The sequence below is a fragment of the Euleptes europaea genome, chromosome 5, assembly GCF_029931775.1.
Source record: "Euleptes europaea isolate rEulEur1 chromosome 5, rEulEur1.hap1, whole genome shotgun sequence".
NCBI classification, from domain to species: domain Eukaryota; kingdom Metazoa; phylum Chordata; class Lepidosauria; order Squamata; family Sphaerodactylidae; genus Euleptes; species Euleptes europaea.
Window position 1 is genome coordinate 34,494,171 of NC_079316.1, and position 19,966 is coordinate 34,514,136.

Genomic DNA, 19,966 nt, shown 5'->3' on the forward strand with positions numbered 1-19,966 from the left:
AATTGACATTTAATTATGGTGGGCAATCTAGTGACAATGATTAACTGCCAGAGGCACACTGAAAAGTTACAAAAATCCAGGAGCATTCCCCAATGTCTAAACCATCTAGAATAAGATGCAAGACCACCTGAGATAAAATAAAGTATGAATGATTAAATAGCTGCCCTACTGCCTTTTTATGTTCCTCTCGGTCCATAATATAAGCTAGTTTTATTTGACTGATTATATCTTATTGTTATATCTTAAGGAAGCATTTTACCAGAACAGATCAAGCAGAGCTAACAAGTTACAGGTTTATCTTACCACTCTAAATAAATGCCAACTTTGAAGATACAAGATGTATGAAAAAAAGTCTAGAAGTTCAGATAATCCTGTCTAGCTAAAGGTATTTCTTTCATCCTTTATGAGCAGGTGGAGATATAAAATTCCTGTCAGAAGCTGGCCACAAGTTCTCCTCTCCAGATTTTTCTCTCAAGCTCAGATTTCCTCACTGCAAACCAATTAGGGATAACCAGTGGTCATCTCACCTGAGTATTTATTCATTCAGCATCACTAGTGTATACAGTGGTTTAGAATTGGAGACTATATACTTCCTTTTGTTTACTACAAAATTTATTTTCTGCCTTCAACTTTTATTTCTTCTTACCTCTCAAATGGCAAGAACACATGTGCTATGGTGGCACAGGGTAGAGCAGTTTGCAACATTTTCTCAAGTCGAGGATATAATTGTACTTTTTCTTATAGAAAATGAAAATAGTCATACTTTTAATTCCATATATATACCAAATAGTACAATTTTATATGCTAAGTAAATTATAAATGATGTTTTTTATTTTGTTCATTCAGTAATAGAAGTTTAGGTTTGACAAGAAAGTAAGTATTGCATATATTTCAGTTTCCCCAAATTTTCTATTTTTTCGAGGGAGGGGAAGTGGTTGGCTTCAAAACTTCCAGAAATGTTACATCCTTAATGGAGACTTAGAGTTAAGAAAACATTCACAAAAAAAGTGAGAATGGTAACACTGTGTAGATGCTCTGGCTGAAAATACATATGGGGGCAGCAAGGGAAAATATGGACAGTCAGTTGAAAAAACATAAAACCTTGGATGGCTGAGGATGACTGAGTTGGAGAAGTCATAGCCAGAGAAAGATCTAGAAGGGCCAAGGTTGCTGAAGCTTAGGAGGCCAAATTCACCTTGAGTCTATTCCTTGGATAAGCTACAATTTTAAGCCTTGCCTATAAAATTGGAACTAAAATGGTATGCTAGTTTCATCGTACTCTGGAGAAATCTCACCTGGCTACAGACAGATTTGCTCTGGTAAGATCTACTGAACTGTACTCTATGTGGGGCTGCCTTTAAAAATTCTTGGAAGCTGCAATTATTCCTAATCACAGCTGCCCATTTGTTATTTGGGACTTGCTGCCAGAATTACAAGTTATTTCGGACTTGATGCCGGCCTTCATCTATCCGCTTCGGCTGCTTGTTTGTTTGCAGACAAAACTCAAGGTACTGGGTTTGACCAGTAAAACCTTACATGGTGGCCAAAATACCTGAAAGACTATCCTGTGCAATAAACATTTTGTATGCCACCCTTTCATCGGGTGGCAGTGTGTGACGGGACCGTTCAGTGGTGACACTTAGATTGTGGAACATGCTCCCCCAGGAAGCTCATCTGGTCCCCTTTGGCAACCTCAGGAAACAAGCCAAGACTCGCTTGTCTCACCTAACCTTTTACCACACCTACACTGCCATCCTAAGCAGAAATACATCCAAGTCCATTGACTTAGGACACCCCTGTCAAATGGCTCCATGGCTTCCTATATTTTTAAAGCTTTATCTGTTCTTATGTTTTTTCTGTTCAGCAGCAATTCAGTGCTATTTCTTTTTGTCAGTTCCGCTGTAGTAATTTTAACATTGTGTAAGCTGCCTTGGGGATAGTGAAAGGTGGGATATGAGCATTTTAAATTAAAAAGATAACATTAATTAGTGATTACTTGATGAACTGAGTATCAGATAAGAATATAAATCCATCTCAAAAACGGAGCCTTGGCTTACCTGTGAGGGCTCCTTCTTTCTCTGAGGGAAGAGGACATCTGATCAGCGGGTGTTTCCTTTTCCTATGCTCAGGGAGAGGCAGGATATTAAACCTTTTGCTGCCTGCCCTCTGCTGGAAAACGCCCTGAACTGTCAATTCGAGGACTTCCATAGCAGTGAAAAGAGACAGGAAGCACATAACACGTAATACAATAACATAACATGTAATGCAGAAAAACATGCAAGAATAATTGGCTGTAAATACGTAACAACAGGTAACGTAACGTGAAAAAACAGTGATTGTTAGAACACTGGGTAATAACACTCAGGACAGAGTGGATGGTTACTGTACTTTTGAAGTTAGCGCATCGTGATCCTTTTATTAATATTCTTCACCCTGGGTGGGAAAGATGTCCTCTTCCCTCAGAGAAAGAAGGAGCCCTCACAGGTAAGCCAAGGCTCCGTTCTCTTCTCTGAGGATCAGAGGACATCTGATCAGCGGGATTTTCAAAAGCTGTGTTATCTGGGTGGGATTAAGGATCCTTTGCTACTTGCTGCAGGACTTTTCTCCCAAAGGCCGCATCCGCAGAGGCATAGGTGTTGATTTTGTAGTGCCTGACGAATGTGGAGGGGCTTGACCAAGTGGCCGCTCTGCAGATTTCTTCCACTGATGCTTGCGCATCAAAGGCCGCTGAAGTCGCTGCGCTACGCACCGAGTGCGCTGTAATCCCCTGCGGAGAGGACATGCCAGAATGTTTGTAGCAGAGTTGAATGCATTGTTTGAGGCACTTGCTAATGCTTGGATTAGACATCTTGGATCCCTTGTTGGGTGGAGAAATTGACACAAAAAGGGCCTCCGAGCGTCTGAAGGGCTTAGTCCGCTTAAGATAAATTCGGAGTGCTCTCCTCAGATCCAAGGTGTGCCAGTTCTTTTCTCTTGGATGAGTCGGATTGGGGCAAAAAGATGGTAAGATTAGCTCTTGTTGCCTGTGAAAACCGGAGTTCACCTTTGGTATAAAAGTTGGGTCCGGCCTAAGGACCACTTTGTCTGCGTGGAATACGCAAAGGATGTCCCTGGAAGAAAGAGCACCCAACTCCGAAACTCGTCTCGCTGAGGTGACTGCGACGAGAAAAAGAACCTTCATACGTAGGAAGGCTAAGGCGACCTCTCTCAAAGGTTCGAACGGTGGTTTAGTCAGGGCGTTTAGAACTAAGTTCAGACGCCAGGTAGGAAACCTGTGTACAGTAGGCGGAGATATGTAGGAAACCCCTTTTAGGAAGGTGGTGACGTGAGGGTGTCGAGTCGTGGGGTAGCCATCTAGATGGGTGAGTACAGTGGCTATGGCCGCGACCTGTCTGCGAAGAGTGGACGCCTTTAGTTTAAGGTCCAAACCATCTTGTAGAAAGCGTAGAAGGTCAGCTGTTGTAATGGTTAGGGGATCCAGTCGCTTTCTAGCACACCAGCGCACAAACATCTTCCAGGTAAAGTTGTATATGCGTTTTGTTGACAATTTTCTGGCTTCTAACATGGTGGACACTACCTGTTCTGAGTATCCCCAGTTCAGCATCCGCTGCCTTTCAAGTCCCAAGCGGTCAGTTTTAACCACGCCGGGTCCGGGTGCAAAATGGGGCCTTGTTGAAGAAGATCCCTGGGTACTGGGAGCTCCCACGGTTCTTGAATGGATAGTTCTCTCAGCGCTGGGAACCAAGGACGGCGAGGCCAGTGAGGCGCGATCAGGATGACGTGGGCCTGCTCTGTTCGAATCTTCCGGATAACCTTGGGGAGTATTGGGAGGGGCGGGAAGGCATATAGTGTTTCCCTTGGCCAAGGAGTCTCTAAGGCATCGACGCCCTCCACCTCTGGGTGATTGTACCTGGAGAAGAATCTCTGTAGTTGTCGTTTCTTCGATGAGGCGAACAGATCCACTGACGGACGACCGAATCTCGCATGGATGAGGTGAAAGATTTCCCTTTTTATAGTCCATTCTCCTTCGTCCACCGTCTGTCTGCTCAGCCAGTCTACTTGCAAGTTTAGGACACCTTTTATGTGTTCCGCCCTTATTGAGGCGAGATGTTTTTCCGCCCAGTTGAGGATGATTAGGGGCTCTGCGTGGAGGGAGGAGGAACGAGACCCTCCTTGCCTGTTTATATACGCTTTCGCTGACACGTTGTCCGTTCTGATGAGGATGTGTCTGTTCTCTATCATTGGCTGGAACTGAAGAAGAGCTTTGTTGATGGTCCTCAACTCTAGTTTGTTGATATGGAGACGAGTCTCCGACGTTGTCCACTGACCCTGCGCTATGTGATGCTGTATAGTTGCTCCCCAGCCTTCTAAGCTCGCGTCCGTAAAAATCTGAATCGCGGAGTCTTGTATGTACGAGAGTCCTTTGGCCAGGTTTTCTCGGCGTACCCCCCACTTGAGGCTGCTCCTGACTTGTTGGGACAGAGCCATGCGAGGGTTTCTCTTTTGGGAGATCTGTACCTGGTAAGGTTTCAGGAACCATTGAAGAGGCCTCATGTGTAGACGAGTCCATGGTACCAGACCTATGCAGGACACCATAAGGCCTTGGAGACTTACTAGAGAAGAGAGACCCGTCGTTCTCGCCAACATGGTGGTTTTGGCTAGGGTGATCAGTTTGGAGATCTTGTCCTGAGGAAGGAACATCTTGTTTTGCGAAGTGTCGATGATGGCTCCCAGATGGTGTATTGATTGAACAGGTGTAGTTAGACTCTTTGACATGTTCACCAAGAAGCCGTGGTGGATCAAGGTCTGAACAACAACAAGGTGTAGTTGACCGTAGGTGAAACGGAGGTATCTGCGATGGGATGGGTGTATCAAGATGTGAAGATACGCTTCCGTCAGGTCGATAGATGTAAGGTATGCCCGAGGTCGTAGAGCCTCCACAATGGAGCGGAGTGTCTCCATCCGGAAGTGTTTTTTGCAGACAAAGCGGTTGACATACTTCAGATCCAGTATTGCCCTCCAATCTCCATTTCTTTTGGGTACTGTAAAGAAAAAGGAGTACACCCCTTCTCGCCGCTCTGAGGTTGGGACGTGTTCTATTGCTTGGATCTCTAAGAGGTGTTGGATGGCTGCCTGGGTCCGAAGGGCTTTGTCTGGTCTTCGAGAGATCGGAGATATAACGTAACGATTTGGAGGGGGTCTTAGAAATTCTATGCTGTAGCCTTGGCGAATTAGTTGTTGCACCCAGGCATCTGTGTGAGAAGAGTCCCAGATGTTTGCAAAATAAATAAGTCTGCCCCCTACTGGAATTGCTGAAGAGTCATTGCTTGTTTTGTTTGTCACCAAATCGTGGTGACTTTTCTGGACCTTGGTTCTGGAAGGCAGATCCCTTTCCGAATCTTGAACCTCTCCTGAAGGATCCTCGGCCTGAACTCCAGCCGCCTCTTCGTCCATCGGATCTGGGGCGAGCCATGAAGTGGGAGGTCCGAAAGGTCCAAAAGGAATGTGAAAATGATGGTTTTCCATCTTTCTTGAGGTACTTAGGTAATGCTTTCTTCTTGTCTTTGGTCTCTATGAGGATGTCATCTAGCTTGGGACCGAAGAGACGACCTCCCTCAAAGGGGTATCCCAGAAGTATGGATTTTGACTCTGCGTCAGCTGACCAGGATCTAATCCAGGCTGCCCTTCTAGCCGCCGAGGACGCTGCCAAAGATTTTGCTGTGAAGGACATAGAGTCCAGGGTAGCATCGGCCATGAAGTTGGAGGCTTTTAGGAGCCTGTTTAGGCCATCCAGCACTCTCTTGTTTTCCTATGGAAGCAAGTCAATAATCTTCCTAATCCACATTATACTAGCTCTTGCCACCAGGGCTGCTGTGGCTGATGCCTGGATAGACAGAGCTGCAGTCTCATGCGCCTTTTTTGTGGCATAATCAATTTTTCTATCTAGGGGATCTTTTATGCTACCTGCCCCGTCCTCTGATATTAAGCCCGAGGATTGTAGATCTGTCACAGGGGCTTCTACCAGGGGTACTTGCAATAAGGTCATGGCTCTGGGTTCCAGGGTATACAACTTTTTTATTGAAGCTGGCACCTGCTTAGTTGACATGGGTTTTTGCCACTCTGCCTTAATTAAGTCTTCAAAATACTCAGGGAAAGGCACTGAAAGTGGTTTAGACTGTAATCTGGCAAAAAACTCCTTAGAACCCCTGAATTTAGTTTTGCTTTTAATAATTTCAGTGTCCTCATCTTCATGGAGGTCAAGGGCTGCCATGACTTTACATAAGAAGGACTGGTAGTCTTCTGCCTTGAATAAACGTGGGTGGAGATCTTGGCCCTGGGCCCCCCCTTCTTGCTCCTCTTCTGAGGAGAACTGTCCTTCTTCTCTCTCCTCATCTTCGGAAGAGAGATGCTGGTGAACTGTCTTGGAATTGGGGGGTGGGGGTGCCTTTCTGGCTGCCTTTGTTGGCCAGGCAGAGCTGGAACCTTGGGCTGTAGGCTCTGAACGCACAGAGCCTCTAGATGGGGAGGATGCCCTTGAACTCAATGGCCCCCTGGAAGACGATTCCCCAAGGAGGGCAAATTCCTCTCTTAAAGCCCTTCTCATAAGCTCAAGCATCCCCTGCTCACTGCCCCCCCACCGCCGTTAAAAGGGGAAGGGAGGTTTGTACATTACCGCCTGCACTGCACGTAGCCGATTCTCCCTTGGAGCTGGCAATACGGGCGGGCTCTGCGCTCTCACCCTCGTCACCCATCAGGGACGAACGGGGAGGCTCCGCGGTTGTTTTCTCGGCGCGCGTCTTTTTCGCGCCTTTTTCTCCGTCGTCCTCAGCCGGCTTCCTCTTTGATTTGGCCGCCGCGGCAGGAGTCTCCTGGCGCCGCTTGCCCTTCCCTCCGCAGTTTTCTGCTGGCTTGTGCCGGCGGGAGGGAAGGAGCTCCGTTGCCACTGCCTCATCTCCTGAGAGGAGTTCCTCCCCAGACTGCTCTGGCGCCGCTGCCATTTTCCTCAGAGAGGGAAAATATGGAGGCACAGGAGGAGGGGGGGAAAACGGAGCACAAAAGGACAAAGGCGGCCACGGGAGGAAGGGAACACAACGAACGGAGGGGAACAGTTGTTAGGAGACAGAAATATAGGATGGTAAGGTTGAAAGTAGAAGATTAAAGGAGTAAGTTGTAAGGCCTAGCTACGGAGCTCGCTCCAACGCTGCTTCTCCCTCTGAGGCAGGAGGAGAATTGACAGTTCAGGGCGTTTTCCAGCAGAGGGCAGGCAGCAAAAGGTTTAATATCCTGCCTCTCCCTGAGCATAGGAAAAGGAAACACCCGCTGATCAGATGTCCTCTGATCCTCAGAGAAGAGAATTTTAATTTTAAATTAAAAAGATAACATTAATTAGTGATTACTTGAACTGAGTATCAGATAAGAATATAAATCCATCTCAAAAACAGTAGAGTTGCTAGTTGTCATTTCACTTCCAGTTTTTAATGAGAGCAGACATGTGTATTTACACCAGGAATTCTTTCAACCAACACAGCAAAACCTAAGAAAATATAAAAACTAGAAGGGATACTTGCCTTAATTTTCCTATATTCTAGCACTAAATATATAGACTGAAATCAGAGTTTAAGGCTTTCAGCATTGGGAAGAAGACTTTAGGATCCATTATTTGAACTGTATATTACTGTACGTTTGAATTTTAAGCCAGTTGGACGTCAATCAGCCAGAAAAGCAAGAAATAAATATTATTACATAGATGATTCAGAGAAGCTCCTCAAAAATGAATTAAACTGTATACTGATGACAACATACTGCAATATTTACCTTGTTGTGGGCAACTATTTTGAGAGCAAAAGTTGCAAAATAGAGAGAATTCATGACAAAACTAAGTTGATTCCGTGATTCATCTAGGAAGTTTTCTAAGCCTTCGTACCAGAGTCTTTTAACATCTGACCAGACCATTCCTGGTAGAGAAGAGAGACAAAGTAGTTGGTGAGGTATAATGGAATTTTCACAATGATTTCAGTGCTGTCTTTAATTATTTTTATTTATGAAACATGACAATACCTCTTATTACAAGAAGTATTTTGGGGTTAGAGGAATATAAGAATTGTGTGTGCTTTACAACAACACTGGGTTTGAACACTTAGTACACAACATGCATACCTATATCTTAATATGTACACATTTCCATATCTGGCCTCATTTTAATGTCATTAAATCCACCATCTGTGTCCATGCACCAAAACAGGAACATGTGGTGCCTTTAAGGCAAAATCCCCTGCTCCACTGCTTGACAGGAACTGGCCCTTTAACAGCCCACTGCCTAATGATCAACTGAATCGAAGTAGGGAAACAAGATGAGTCACAGCTGGGATGTAGGGATAGCAGCAGCTTCCCCCAGGAACTGTTCAGATCCCATGGGAGTTCCAGAGCAGTGGAGCCTCCAAAGCGGTTGGCCCCAGGACAAGCCAAGTCCTTCATAAAGCAAAGGAAATGGGTCAAGGACACTGGTTCTTGCTCTTCAGACTGAAAGCAGCAGTCAGGAGAGAGGTGGAGAGAAAGGATCAAGGAAACTTCCTTCCCTCTCTGAGGCCAATGGGAGGATACACAGTGCCCATCTGCAAAGATCTGCCAGACCTGGGCAGGTCTTCTACATATTGCTTTTATTTGCAGACTTCTAATTCTTGTATGATTAGAGTGGCACCCACCAGAACATCTACCAGCATAAAATATGTTAATGTATCCACTTTATTGTGGCAATACAGGTATTTCTTTACCAATGCTGTAGTTCTATGGATCAAGCTGTTAACAGTGAAGACTTAATTTCACTTATATAAATTAGATACCTATAACACCCTTCCATTCTCATACTTTATTATATCCATTATCATTGTAGCTATGAATAGTAATAATTCTGTCTCCAAAACTGTATGTCTATCTCTGAATTAACAAAAAACATAACTTACTTCAATGGCATCACCTGATGGAATGTAAATATAATGTATAAAGATCATTTCCAGACAGTCACTACATAAAGCTATACTTGTATTTATTTTTTGTTTGCCATTAAGTCACATCTGACTTATGGCGACCACTGGTGGAGTTTTCAAGGCAAGAGATGTTCAGAGGTGGTTTGCCATTGCCTGCCTTCTTGTCATGATCCTGGTATTCCATGGAAGTCTCCCTTCCAAATACTAGTGAGGGCTGATCCTGCTTAGCTTCTAAGATCTGATGAGATCAGGCTAGCCTAGAGCTATTCAGGTCAGGGCATATTTCTATCCTAGTTTAGTTTTAAATATTTGTAATAGGCCCAATACAAACGACTGAGCATGCAGAATATTTGGCATAATTTATTATTTTAAAAACATGCCTCCTATTAGAAATGTTAAAATCTAGTAATCCAAAACATATGACCATAGGTTATTTATATCCAAAAAAATCATAAATTGGAGAATGCCTTTTTAAAAGCAACAGAGAAAGGAGTAGTCTGTGCTCCCTCTGCTGGTTCCATAATTTCTTCACATAACCTGCAAATAGTATTTTCTCTGGGATGGTTGAAATACTTACAGGAACACAGCCTCTGTACAGATGGTACAGGAATGTGAGTACTTAAAGAGTGTAGATCCCTCCTTCCCATAGCTCAAGGTGGTATACAGAGAATTAAAATACACACATATCCAACAGAGCAATGCAGAAAACGTAAAACAAATATAATAATAAAAATGTCAAACTACAGGCAACATCACACAGTTCAAAACCTGTCAACTAAAGGCCTTATTGAGAAGCTCTACCATGCATGCCCTACAAAAGGAGACTTTAGCACATGGACAAGACAGTACAAAAAATAACTGTGCCTTCACAGAGCCTGAGCAAAGTTGGTGGATAGATGATACTGCTAGCAAGGCCTAGTCAACAGATCTGAACTGTCAAGTGAATACTTATGAGAAGATGCTGTTCATTGTATTTGCATGCTATTCCTCACACAAAAGGAACAGCTCTGATTTTTTTACAACTAAGATGCATATAGATGAGGTGAACATCAGACATACCCAATTCTAGCTCATTTCTGATATTTCATTATAAATACAGGCAATACTTATCTTCTGAAATACCTTCATACGTCCAACCCACGGCATTACAGAATCCTGCCCTCCCAATAATTCCCCCTGGTGCTCATTCATGTACACACACAGAGTCAGTAAACTAGGGCACTACAGGGAACATAACACAACTCCCATATCCTTCTCCAGTCCTCCCGCCTCAGCTTGGTCAAGCAACACAAGCTCTGCTAGAGGGGAGCAATGGTTATTAGAAACCTCACCCGGTCCAGACACGGACAGGACTGGCAGGTTGATAGCTTTTTCTCTATTCTATGGGCAGAGGTACATGGCCATTCTTTGTTTCTGGAACAATTTGTCTGTTAATTCTAATAACTAATGAGATTCTAGAACAGTAACTAGTTACATGAACCCCGAGGAAACTAGTTTGAATGCAGCTGTACATCTTGATCTTGTGTATACAAGTTTAATATTTCAGGTAAAAAGACAGCTTTTATATCCATCTATATAGGTATCCTTGCAAATCTGTATAACTATTAGCACTCTCTAGCATTTGTGGTTCCAGATCTAGTACCTATACATACATGCCAAGATGTTATGGACTGCGAGGATCCTTTCACTTGTAGCCAGTTGTGCCCACATGGGGAAGGAGTGTGCTCTTAGGTCTGACAGACATCAGTTTTGTAACAGAATTTCTAATTCAGTAAAATGAGGTGACACCAGAACACCTGGCAGAAGTTACACAACTGCAAGACTAAAGCTGTTAAATATTAACGGTTCAGAATACTTAAATAATCAAATGCAGCAGCTATGTAAGGATTAATTCCTATTGTTCAGTTTGCAAAGAAAATCACTGGTCATACATACCCATCCATATGGAGGGAACCAATTTTTACAAGATGCACAGACATGTTTAGTGCAAACAGAGACATTTCTAAAATAAGGTCAGAAGACATACAAACTTTTATGCCTCAAAATTACGTTAGTGTTGCACCTCTAGATGAGTAATAAAGAAACAGCACCCAGGCTTGGTAAAATATAAATTTTATTTCCTTAAACTATTAGAAATTACTAGCCTCCTTGCCAGTCAGATTTCAAGATAAGATATTTATCATCACACAATGATAGTGGGGATGAAGGGACACTCACATTAGAATGTTAACAACTAGATTTTTATCTATGCTATACTTACCAATAAGCCACAGTATTAGAAGATAGTCAATTCTCTCCAATGCTGGCCCCATTGTGTTTTTTTTATCTTCATTATAGACTACTGAGTACAAATTAAGTAACAGCAAAAATGTGAAATATGAAGCTCCATGTATAATAAACTTCATAAAAGGAGTGTGAATTATTCGCCCTATTTGAGATTTTGGGGCCAATAAATAACAAAAAGACAGTACTGGCCAAAAGATTCCAACTGTCAATACGGTAAAAATCTTCTTAAAGGTGTGTTTGCGGCGATAACCAGCCATTTGTCCAAACCAGACAGTGTTGAGAAACTGCTGGCAATTGGATTGAGAAACAAACTGCAATAGAAAAACATTTTTACACCTTAAACGATCTCTAAAGTAACCACTGAATTCAATGCTCAAAGCTTTGTCTAATTTATCAAGACCATCAGTTGCCACTTGAGAGTGCCACTTAAAATGGTACTATATTTTGAAGAGTATTTTTAAAATTTAATTCTAAATAATTGTTTAGAATCAGGATGGTTCAAATAGCACAAGTTCAATCATTACAATCTCATGTGTTGGCTAGCAATGGGGTAGCTACTAACAAAACTAATAAGCATATTTCTAAATTTAATCCTATTAGTAGCTACCCCACTCCACAACACCCAAGCACACACGGCTCTGGTTTCCACAAAACAGTAAGTGGGAGGCAGGCCTCCCACAGAAGAATTCTTCTCTTTCCAGAGCTGTTTAGTATATACAGAATCTTGGGTTGTAACCTAGCAACCCTTTTTTCACCCTTTCTCCAGCAGCAGGAATTACCTACTTGCTAGAGAAACTCACAGAGTAATAAATCTCGAAAGATAGCTGTGTTAGCTTGTTGCAGCAAAAAGTAAACAGGAGCCTTGTGGCACCATAAAGAATAATAAAAATTTTATTTCAGCATAAGCATGTAGACTACAGCCCCCTAGAGCAGGGGTTTGGCTGGGCCATGCCTCGCTAGCCCAGATCGAGAGTGGGGGTTGGTGGCTGCCATGACTGGCTCATGGACCGGATAAGAGCTCTCAAGGGGCCCTTGCCCTAGAGCATCTGAAGAAGGTTCTAGTCCACTGATGCTTTCAATGGAATGATTTTATATAAAGTTTTTAAGGGGCTACAATACTTCTATCTGTTACACTAAAGAACTTTAAGTACAATGCACAGCTGCATTGGCCTCCAAGGTTCCAACAGATCTCCAAAGGATCACAGGATATATTGTAAGAAGGTTCTGCACCCTCCCTACCAACAATGGGAACAAACAGAGTAGTTGAGCCACTGGATACTGCTGATCTTGGTCCAGGTTTCAATGCTAGCATGGACACTAAGGCTGCAACTAGATGAGATCCACAATCAGATTTTCAAACATCTTCAGTTCAATGTTGGGAGATCTAATTCAAGATCTCTCACATCTCATCTAATTGTATCCTCAGCGTCTTTTGAAGGTACTGCAATCCTAGCACCTGATTCTAAGTCAGTAACTCAAGGAACCAGGCAGCTAAATTTGTTTTCCAAACTTTGATTCCAATGCAAATTTAGCAGATTTGATCCATCTTTTAGAAACATAACACCCAATAAGATATATCACTAATCTATCCCATCTACTTATTATGGTTCTAAAATGTTTCTATAATAAACAAAGAAGATATACCTCCTTCTGATTATACTTAATAGCAAGCTTTAGGCGACTCAGATTCATTCTTTCTTCTAACAGTCCTCGCTTATCTACATGCTCATCACTTGCTGTATGGTTTAATATAACTTCAAGTTCCCGTGAATTCCGTGCCTGTGCGAGCAAGTCTTTAGCAAAGGTTTTACACTGCTGGGCTAGTTCTTCATAATCATTTCTAGGAAATACAGAAAATGGCAACCATTATATTGTTATTGATGCACTCCTCAGCATTCAGACTAATAGCACAATCCTATGCAGGTTTATTTAGAAGTACTCATTGTATGTCAGGCACCAGCTCATTTGTACTTATTTGTAGGTGTCAGGTTAAGACCTTTCTGTTCACCCAGGCTTCTTGTTAGTGAGTGGCTTTACAGTTTTTATTGTCCTGATGGATTTGACAATTATTTAAGGTGCTATGTTTTGTTTTACAATTGATTTGTTTGTCTCTTATTGGTTCCTAGTTTTATACCATTACTGTAAGCAGCTTTGGAAACTGCTAATGGGAGGTGGGATATTACTTCTGAAAGAAAACAACTTCTTCCCCTGTGAAATCCATGGATTTTGAAATTGCTTAATGAATTGTGTATAAATATTCATTAAGGTTTGGTTAATAGTCATGAATATTCTTAATCTGCCAAAGGAATACATGACCTATTACATCAGAATGCCTGATCTCAAAAGCCATTTTTCTCCCCCTAAAGTGTTCTCTTATACGGTCTCTCACTAACAGAGCAGGGCATCTTCCTCCACCAGAAAAAAAGCACCTCACTTAATGGGTAATCAGATCCAACTGACAATCAATTATGCAGTTATTTCCAAATCAAAGAAACCCACCATTGATTTAAAACAGTTAATCTTAGCTAAAAATCTACATTTGCCTATTCCTTAGCAATAATAGGACATTTTGTTACATACAAGATAACTACTCTTCTGTCATTTACAATTTCTAATTTGGAGACAGTTGATTTAGTGACTGCATTCAATATTATTTACATACATGATACTGAAAATAAAACAGTATTAGAAGTTCAACTTTATCTGTACCTGAATTCAACTTCTACAAGGCTAAGTTCTTTTAAGTCTGCACTAAGCTCAAAGGCTCTCAGAATTGGATCCTCCTCGGTCAACATTATTAAGGCAGGACTGGCTAAACACCGATATATATCAAGACGAAATCTGTGATTAAAATGCCAAAGAAAACATTGTAAGGCAGCCAATTTTCATTTGATTAGTGTTTTCAACTCACTATGAAATATGCTTACCTTTTAAAGTTTAGTCTAAAACCAAGGACAAGGAATTTGAAATAACCCATGCCTTCCCCAGGGCATAGATGTGTACTAGCAAATTACTTAAGTGATCCTCCTGCCCTCATAACCTTAAAGCAAGTTTATTAATGGCCTTATCTTAAGATTTTCTGTACCTGGTGACTAGTGCTTATGATTAGGGTGTGTTGATACCTATATTAGTGCAATTTCACAGACGATAAGCTGGAATTGCAAGCAAGTATGCAACCACAATTGATTAGGACTACTAATATGTGAGTCATCAATAGTTTAAAAACAATAAGAACACTAATATCAAAATGAAAACTACAGTAGATACTGCAGTTTATGACATATGCAGCACTCCCATTATCCAAGCAGCCCAATTCTACACATATGTACACCTGTGATGTCGCTACCCACACTGTGATTAAAGAGACTTCTCAGATAGGGCTACTGGAAGCCAAACTACACGTTACCTTTTTCACATGTTTTCATGTGCTTTCACATGCTCCCCACAATGGCACAGCAGCTGTGGGGCAAAGCAGTTTTCTCACATGTAAACTGTGCTGGGGAAAAGAGTTATTTTACTGATTTTGCTAAATTGGCAAAATAACTCCCAGCACGGTTTACGTGTAAAAAAACTGCTGGGGGGGGGGGGGAGGCAGGAGCCCTTCCTTTCCCTGCAGTGCTGTTCTGAACTTCTTTGGGCTCTTTTTAAAAAAAGAAGCAATTCTACAGGGAATGTGAGAAAAAATGTGAAAATGCACAAAAAAAATAATGTGTAGTTTGGCTCTGAGATATGTTGTAAATGGCAGGCAGCAGGACAATCAATCTCATTATAAAAGCTGACTTACAGGGTACCCCAATGGCTCTATAGAGCCTGAAAAGCTGCTAGGATATCACAGGAAACTCTCCAAGCGTGCTTCCATCCTTTCCACCCTTTTGCTGAGCTGCATTACAGCCTTGCATAGCACCAGAACACCATGTGAAGAGGGCAGGAACTCTTTACCCCATCTCATTACCTGATGACACTCAAACTACCACAACAGAAATATCAGAAACTAACACCTCACCCACAAACCGTTCCCACACCAAGATATGAGTACCATATAAAAATAATGGAACAGCACAAACACAAGTAATATCAAGAACTTCTACAGGGCTAATGGCTATTTACAAGTCTGCACTGAACAGATTTGGGAGTACTGCTCAGAGGGGAAAATGGCATGCAAACATTAAGAGGCAATTACTGTAACCTGGAATGTCGTAGGCTATCTTTTTTGTTCTTGGCTGTACACAGCGTGCATTCACAGCCCACAGCATGAGGTTTGGGTAGTGATACATCCTGCTTTAGCAGCATAGTAAGGATTTCATAGTTGTTACGGTGAGCAGCTAAAATAACAGGGGCCACATCCATGGTTGTTGAATATTCTGGATTCTGAATACGTTCCATTAATTTCTGCAACAGACGGAATAAAAAATGATAAATTAAGCTATACGAAAAGCTCAAAACTAAAACATGCCTTATCTGAAACCATTCTGTTTTTTGAAATCTCACACGTCCTTCTGTTCAAAACATTCATAACTAAATTTGTTGTACAATTCTAGCTTCTAACATTTCAATTCTTTGTGCCCAATACTAGCAAGGCTGGTATCTGATCTGCCCTTATAATTTAAATATATGTTACTAACAACAATTGTTGGTCTAGAAGATCGTTTTGGTCGATGATTGAGTAGTATGTCCACAGCTCCCACAACTTCTGAGTCAATGGCCACCAAGAGTGCATCTGTGGACTGAAAACAATGGAATGTTAAATCAGAAATAATAACAAACAGCATATTAGAAAAGACAATATGAATTTTAAAATTATAAACAGAAGTATACGTAAGGAAGATGCTTTTCTTTTTAAAGGACATGAAAAAATAAATTAAATCTTAAACAGATTGTTATGTTTTCTAAACTATGTTAAACATGATCATACTACCTGGCACCCATAATCCAGAAGTAACTGCAGTATGTCTAGATTCTCATTTTCAATGGTTATGGTTACAGCATTTCTCCCAAGCACATCCACACAATTAATGTTCATTTCACCAGCGCTATTCTCTTCCAAGAGCTTCTTCACCATGTAGTAATCACCTATATAAATAACATACAAAGAGATGTTTGGGTCCTTCAACGTATTTTAATTTGAAAGTATTCTAACAGTGCAATCCTAAACAGAGTTACACACTTCTAAGTACTCTGAAGTACATCGGCTTAGAAGAGTGTAACTGTGCTTAGGAAAGTGCTGCAACACACATAATACTGGGAGATCGTAGAAAACAGCAAGAGTCCAGTAGCACCTTAAAGACTAACAAAAATATTTTCTGGCAGGGTATGACTTTTCGTGAGCCACAGCTCACTTCTTCAGATGTTTGTTATACTGGGAGATGTTTGTCAAGTGCAAGAATTTATTTCTATTTCAGGTGTTCCCGCAAGTTCAAATCTGTTTGCATATAGAACAAGTAATCCCCTTAAGTCTGCAACATTCTGTATTACATATTACAGCTCTGGAAACTGCAGGCACAAGGACCATTCCACCAAGCTCTGAACCACTGTGCTCTCTTCCCCTCAACTCACTTTGTTTTTGTACTGAACATCCAGACAGATGTATTCTGGAAACTCAAAAGCTTGCACACTGTGTTGTAATGCACACTGTTTTGTGATAAGTTGCTCGGTCTTAATAAAATATATTATATGACTTTTCCCTTTGGGATTTTTCTGCTGATCATCATGACTACCTTTGGCAAAGCTTTGTTGTGCAATAGATACTCTAACATTTTGATCCAGAGAGGCCAACCTGATTTTGGAAAAACAGATATACCCATATTTAGCATCCATAATGCAAAAGTACGATTTCTACATCTCACATGCACTGCTTAACCCAACAGCTATTAGATCTGACATCATTAATCAACTGCTAGAAGATAAGGAAAACTGGCACCTCCTTATCTGCCTAACAAAATGATCAGCACTTATCCCATCTTGGAGGGCAAGCTCAGCAAAGTTGTACTGAACCTTTTGCTACATGCACAATTCAGAAGCTAATTGTCATGGCACAAGTTTTAATGGACTGGACAGGATCAAGCAGTCTCTGCTCATCAGTAGGCATTTAAAAAGCAAATAAACAATGAATAGACCTACCTATTATTTTATTCATCTGTCATTGCATAGTCTAGAAACTTCAGCCCCAAACCCCTGATGTACAAGAGTGTTCACACTTTTGTGTACACAAGCTATTGACAAAAAAGCATCTGAATGGCAATCTTAGTTGAAGCCCTGAAATATTTTAGGAGCGAAAAGTGACCCTTAATTTATGAAGGCACCATGCGTCATATTACAGCTGTTACTGGTTTTTATTGTTTCTTGATATCTAAAATAAAGAATTCTTGTCACTGTTGGTACAGATTATCACAGAACTTCCAAGCCAAAGAAAGTATATTGGCTCTACTCAGATCATTAGCTGAAGTTCTCATGCTAACAACCTCTCCCTCTCTCCTCTACTTCCTGGTTTGCAACAAACGAGTTTATTTTTTAAATAGATAAAATGACAAATAGCAGCATGCCATTTTGTCCAATTAAGAAATAATGATACAAGCAAATAAATTGTTGCAAACCAATAAATTTTCAACCCCTGTGCTGCCTTGTACTGAATCAGACCATTTGTCTATCAAGGTCTGTATTGTCTCGGCACCAGCTCTCCAGGGTCTCAGGCAGAGGTCTTTTGCATCACCAATTGTCTCGTCCCTTTAACCCATACCCTTCTTTCTGCCAGGGACTGAACGTGGGACCTTTTGCATGCAAAGCAGATGCTTTGTCACTGAGCCACAGCCCCTCCCCATGGCTCACTCCTGTAATGACAAACCACCAGTTTGCCATTGCTTCTGGATGTAGGCCTTATTAATCATATGGCTGTGTCTTTTGTGGCATAAAGGAAAGTGTGGTTGAACTAGAAGAATAGGGGACTGTCTTTTATCTGAAAATTGGAACGTAGACATGTTTGACCTTACGGCAGCACTGCTGGCTTCTCAGTGAATACCCATCTCGATTAAAAAAATCTTTATTCCTAGCAATTGAAGAGGCATGCCAAGACTTAATGCCAAGACTCAACATCCCTTCATACAGCCCCACTTTGACCTATGTTTAAAAATGCTACAATGTAAACAAAATCTAATTATCTGGATGAAAAGAAGCATTAACCACTTAAAGATGCATTCACACATTTGGCAACAAAACTTTACACACACACAAACTACAAATTCTTTTACAACATTGTGTCTCTATTTTGATTAAGGTATTATCTTTACTCCCAAAAAATGCAAAGCGCAAAATTATAAATTGCTCAGTTAAATATTTACTTTTTGTATATAAATTTATGTGTGTTTCCAAGATCTCAGTGGAACAGTTAGAATCAAATCCAGCATCACCTTAAATTCCAGAAATATTTTCGGGGTATAAATTTTCGAGAGTCAAAGCTCCCTTCATCAGATACCCTTTGAAGCAGATCTCACTGGTTTGTACTTTGTCAGAAACTGGGTACCCAAGGTTGGGTAGAATTATACATATATATATATTAATGAAAATATAATTTATTGGAAGTGCTATGTCTAGATTAAAATTCTTAAAAAACATTAAAATAGCACAATGGCATTTCCTGAGGCTGATGACTCTAACCACATGCCAGACACGTTTCAGCCTATTTGGCCTTCATCACTGGTCAATTAAAACCCAAGTAACACCTGCACACATTTACAGAAATATATACATATACAAACAGTTTAAATCAACCAGGCATGTATATAGGTTGTATACTATATTACTAATTACTCAAACATCTTGTAAGATTGACTCTAGTTGTAATACTGGTTTACATATGTCTCCCTAATACAATGTGTGCAGTTATCAACCTAATAAAGCAACTGTACTTTGTCAGCCCAGAACAAAAACAAAAAAAGGTGAGTGTTTCCATTCAGGTGCTTTCTTTCTCCCACTTTTTGCATGTAAAGTGAGTAACAGTCTTACTTTAGGTGAGAGATTACCTATTAGGACTATAGATTACGAAGGAAAACCTTGCACCAGGACCAAAGCTTACTAACTAAACCAGCTTTGGAATCAGTGCCCTGGTTCACCACGAAGTGTCAGATTTTTATCAAAATTCTCCTTAAAATGAAAGAGAAGGACGAAGTGCGGTCGATCCAAGGGCTCTGGGGGGTATTATTCTCTTGACGTTGCTAAAGGCACGTCACTCAACGCAGATTAGCTTTTCCTTAACGGGCATCAATCGCCACCCCGCAATCGGGGCACTTCACCAAGCGGCTAAACGAGAGTCTCCCGCCTCCTCGCGCGCGATGGCGGGTAGGTGGGGAAAGGGGACGACCGGCCTGCGCTCGCCCAACGGGGTCGCCCTTGCTGGCGCGCGCCTCTTTTTCGATGCTGGGCTTGGGCGGATCCCCTGAGCCGAGGCTTTCGGGGGCGGGTGTGGAGGCGGAGGGGAGCGGATCCTCCCAGCCGAGAGGAGTGGGACCCCCCCCCTACCTTTGTCGCACGCCAAGAGGAAGAGCTTCTCATCCAGGGTGGTCTCCTCCTTCACCTGCCTGACGTCCTTCAGGGCCAAAAGCTTGTTAGGGGAGGCCGAGGCCGACGGGTCGGCGCTCTGGTAAAGAGCAGCCATCGCGCTAGCTCCGCTAGGCGGCTGAGGCCCATCGGGAGAGGCCGCTCTGGGG

The 19,966-nt window shown here is 41.8% G+C and overlaps 1 protein-coding gene across 1 annotated transcript in view; it reads right to left on the reverse strand.

Annotated features, from left to right (window-relative positions):
• The window catches only part of TRPC1 (transient receptor potential cation channel subfamily C member 1), a 33,050-nt gene extending 13,084 nt beyond the window's left edge, over positions 1–19,966 (reverse strand). Inside the window, exons 1-8 of the mRNA XM_056849832.1 lie at positions 19,779–19,966; positions 16,186–16,340; positions 15,893–15,994; positions 15,457–15,659; positions 13,980–14,111; positions 12,915–13,110; positions 11,245–11,581; positions 7,816–7,955 (exon numbers count right to left, since the gene is read on the reverse strand). Coding sequence (XP_056705810.1) covers positions 7,816–7,955; positions 11,245–11,581; positions 12,915–13,110; positions 13,980–14,111; positions 15,457–15,659; positions 15,893–15,994; positions 16,186–16,340; positions 19,779–19,914 — 1,401 coding nt within the window. The 5' untranslated portion in view covers positions 19,915–19,966. The remainder of the gene's footprint in view (positions 1–7,815; positions 7,956–11,244; positions 11,582–12,914; positions 13,111–13,979; positions 14,112–15,456; positions 15,660–15,892; positions 15,995–16,185; positions 16,341–19,778) is intronic.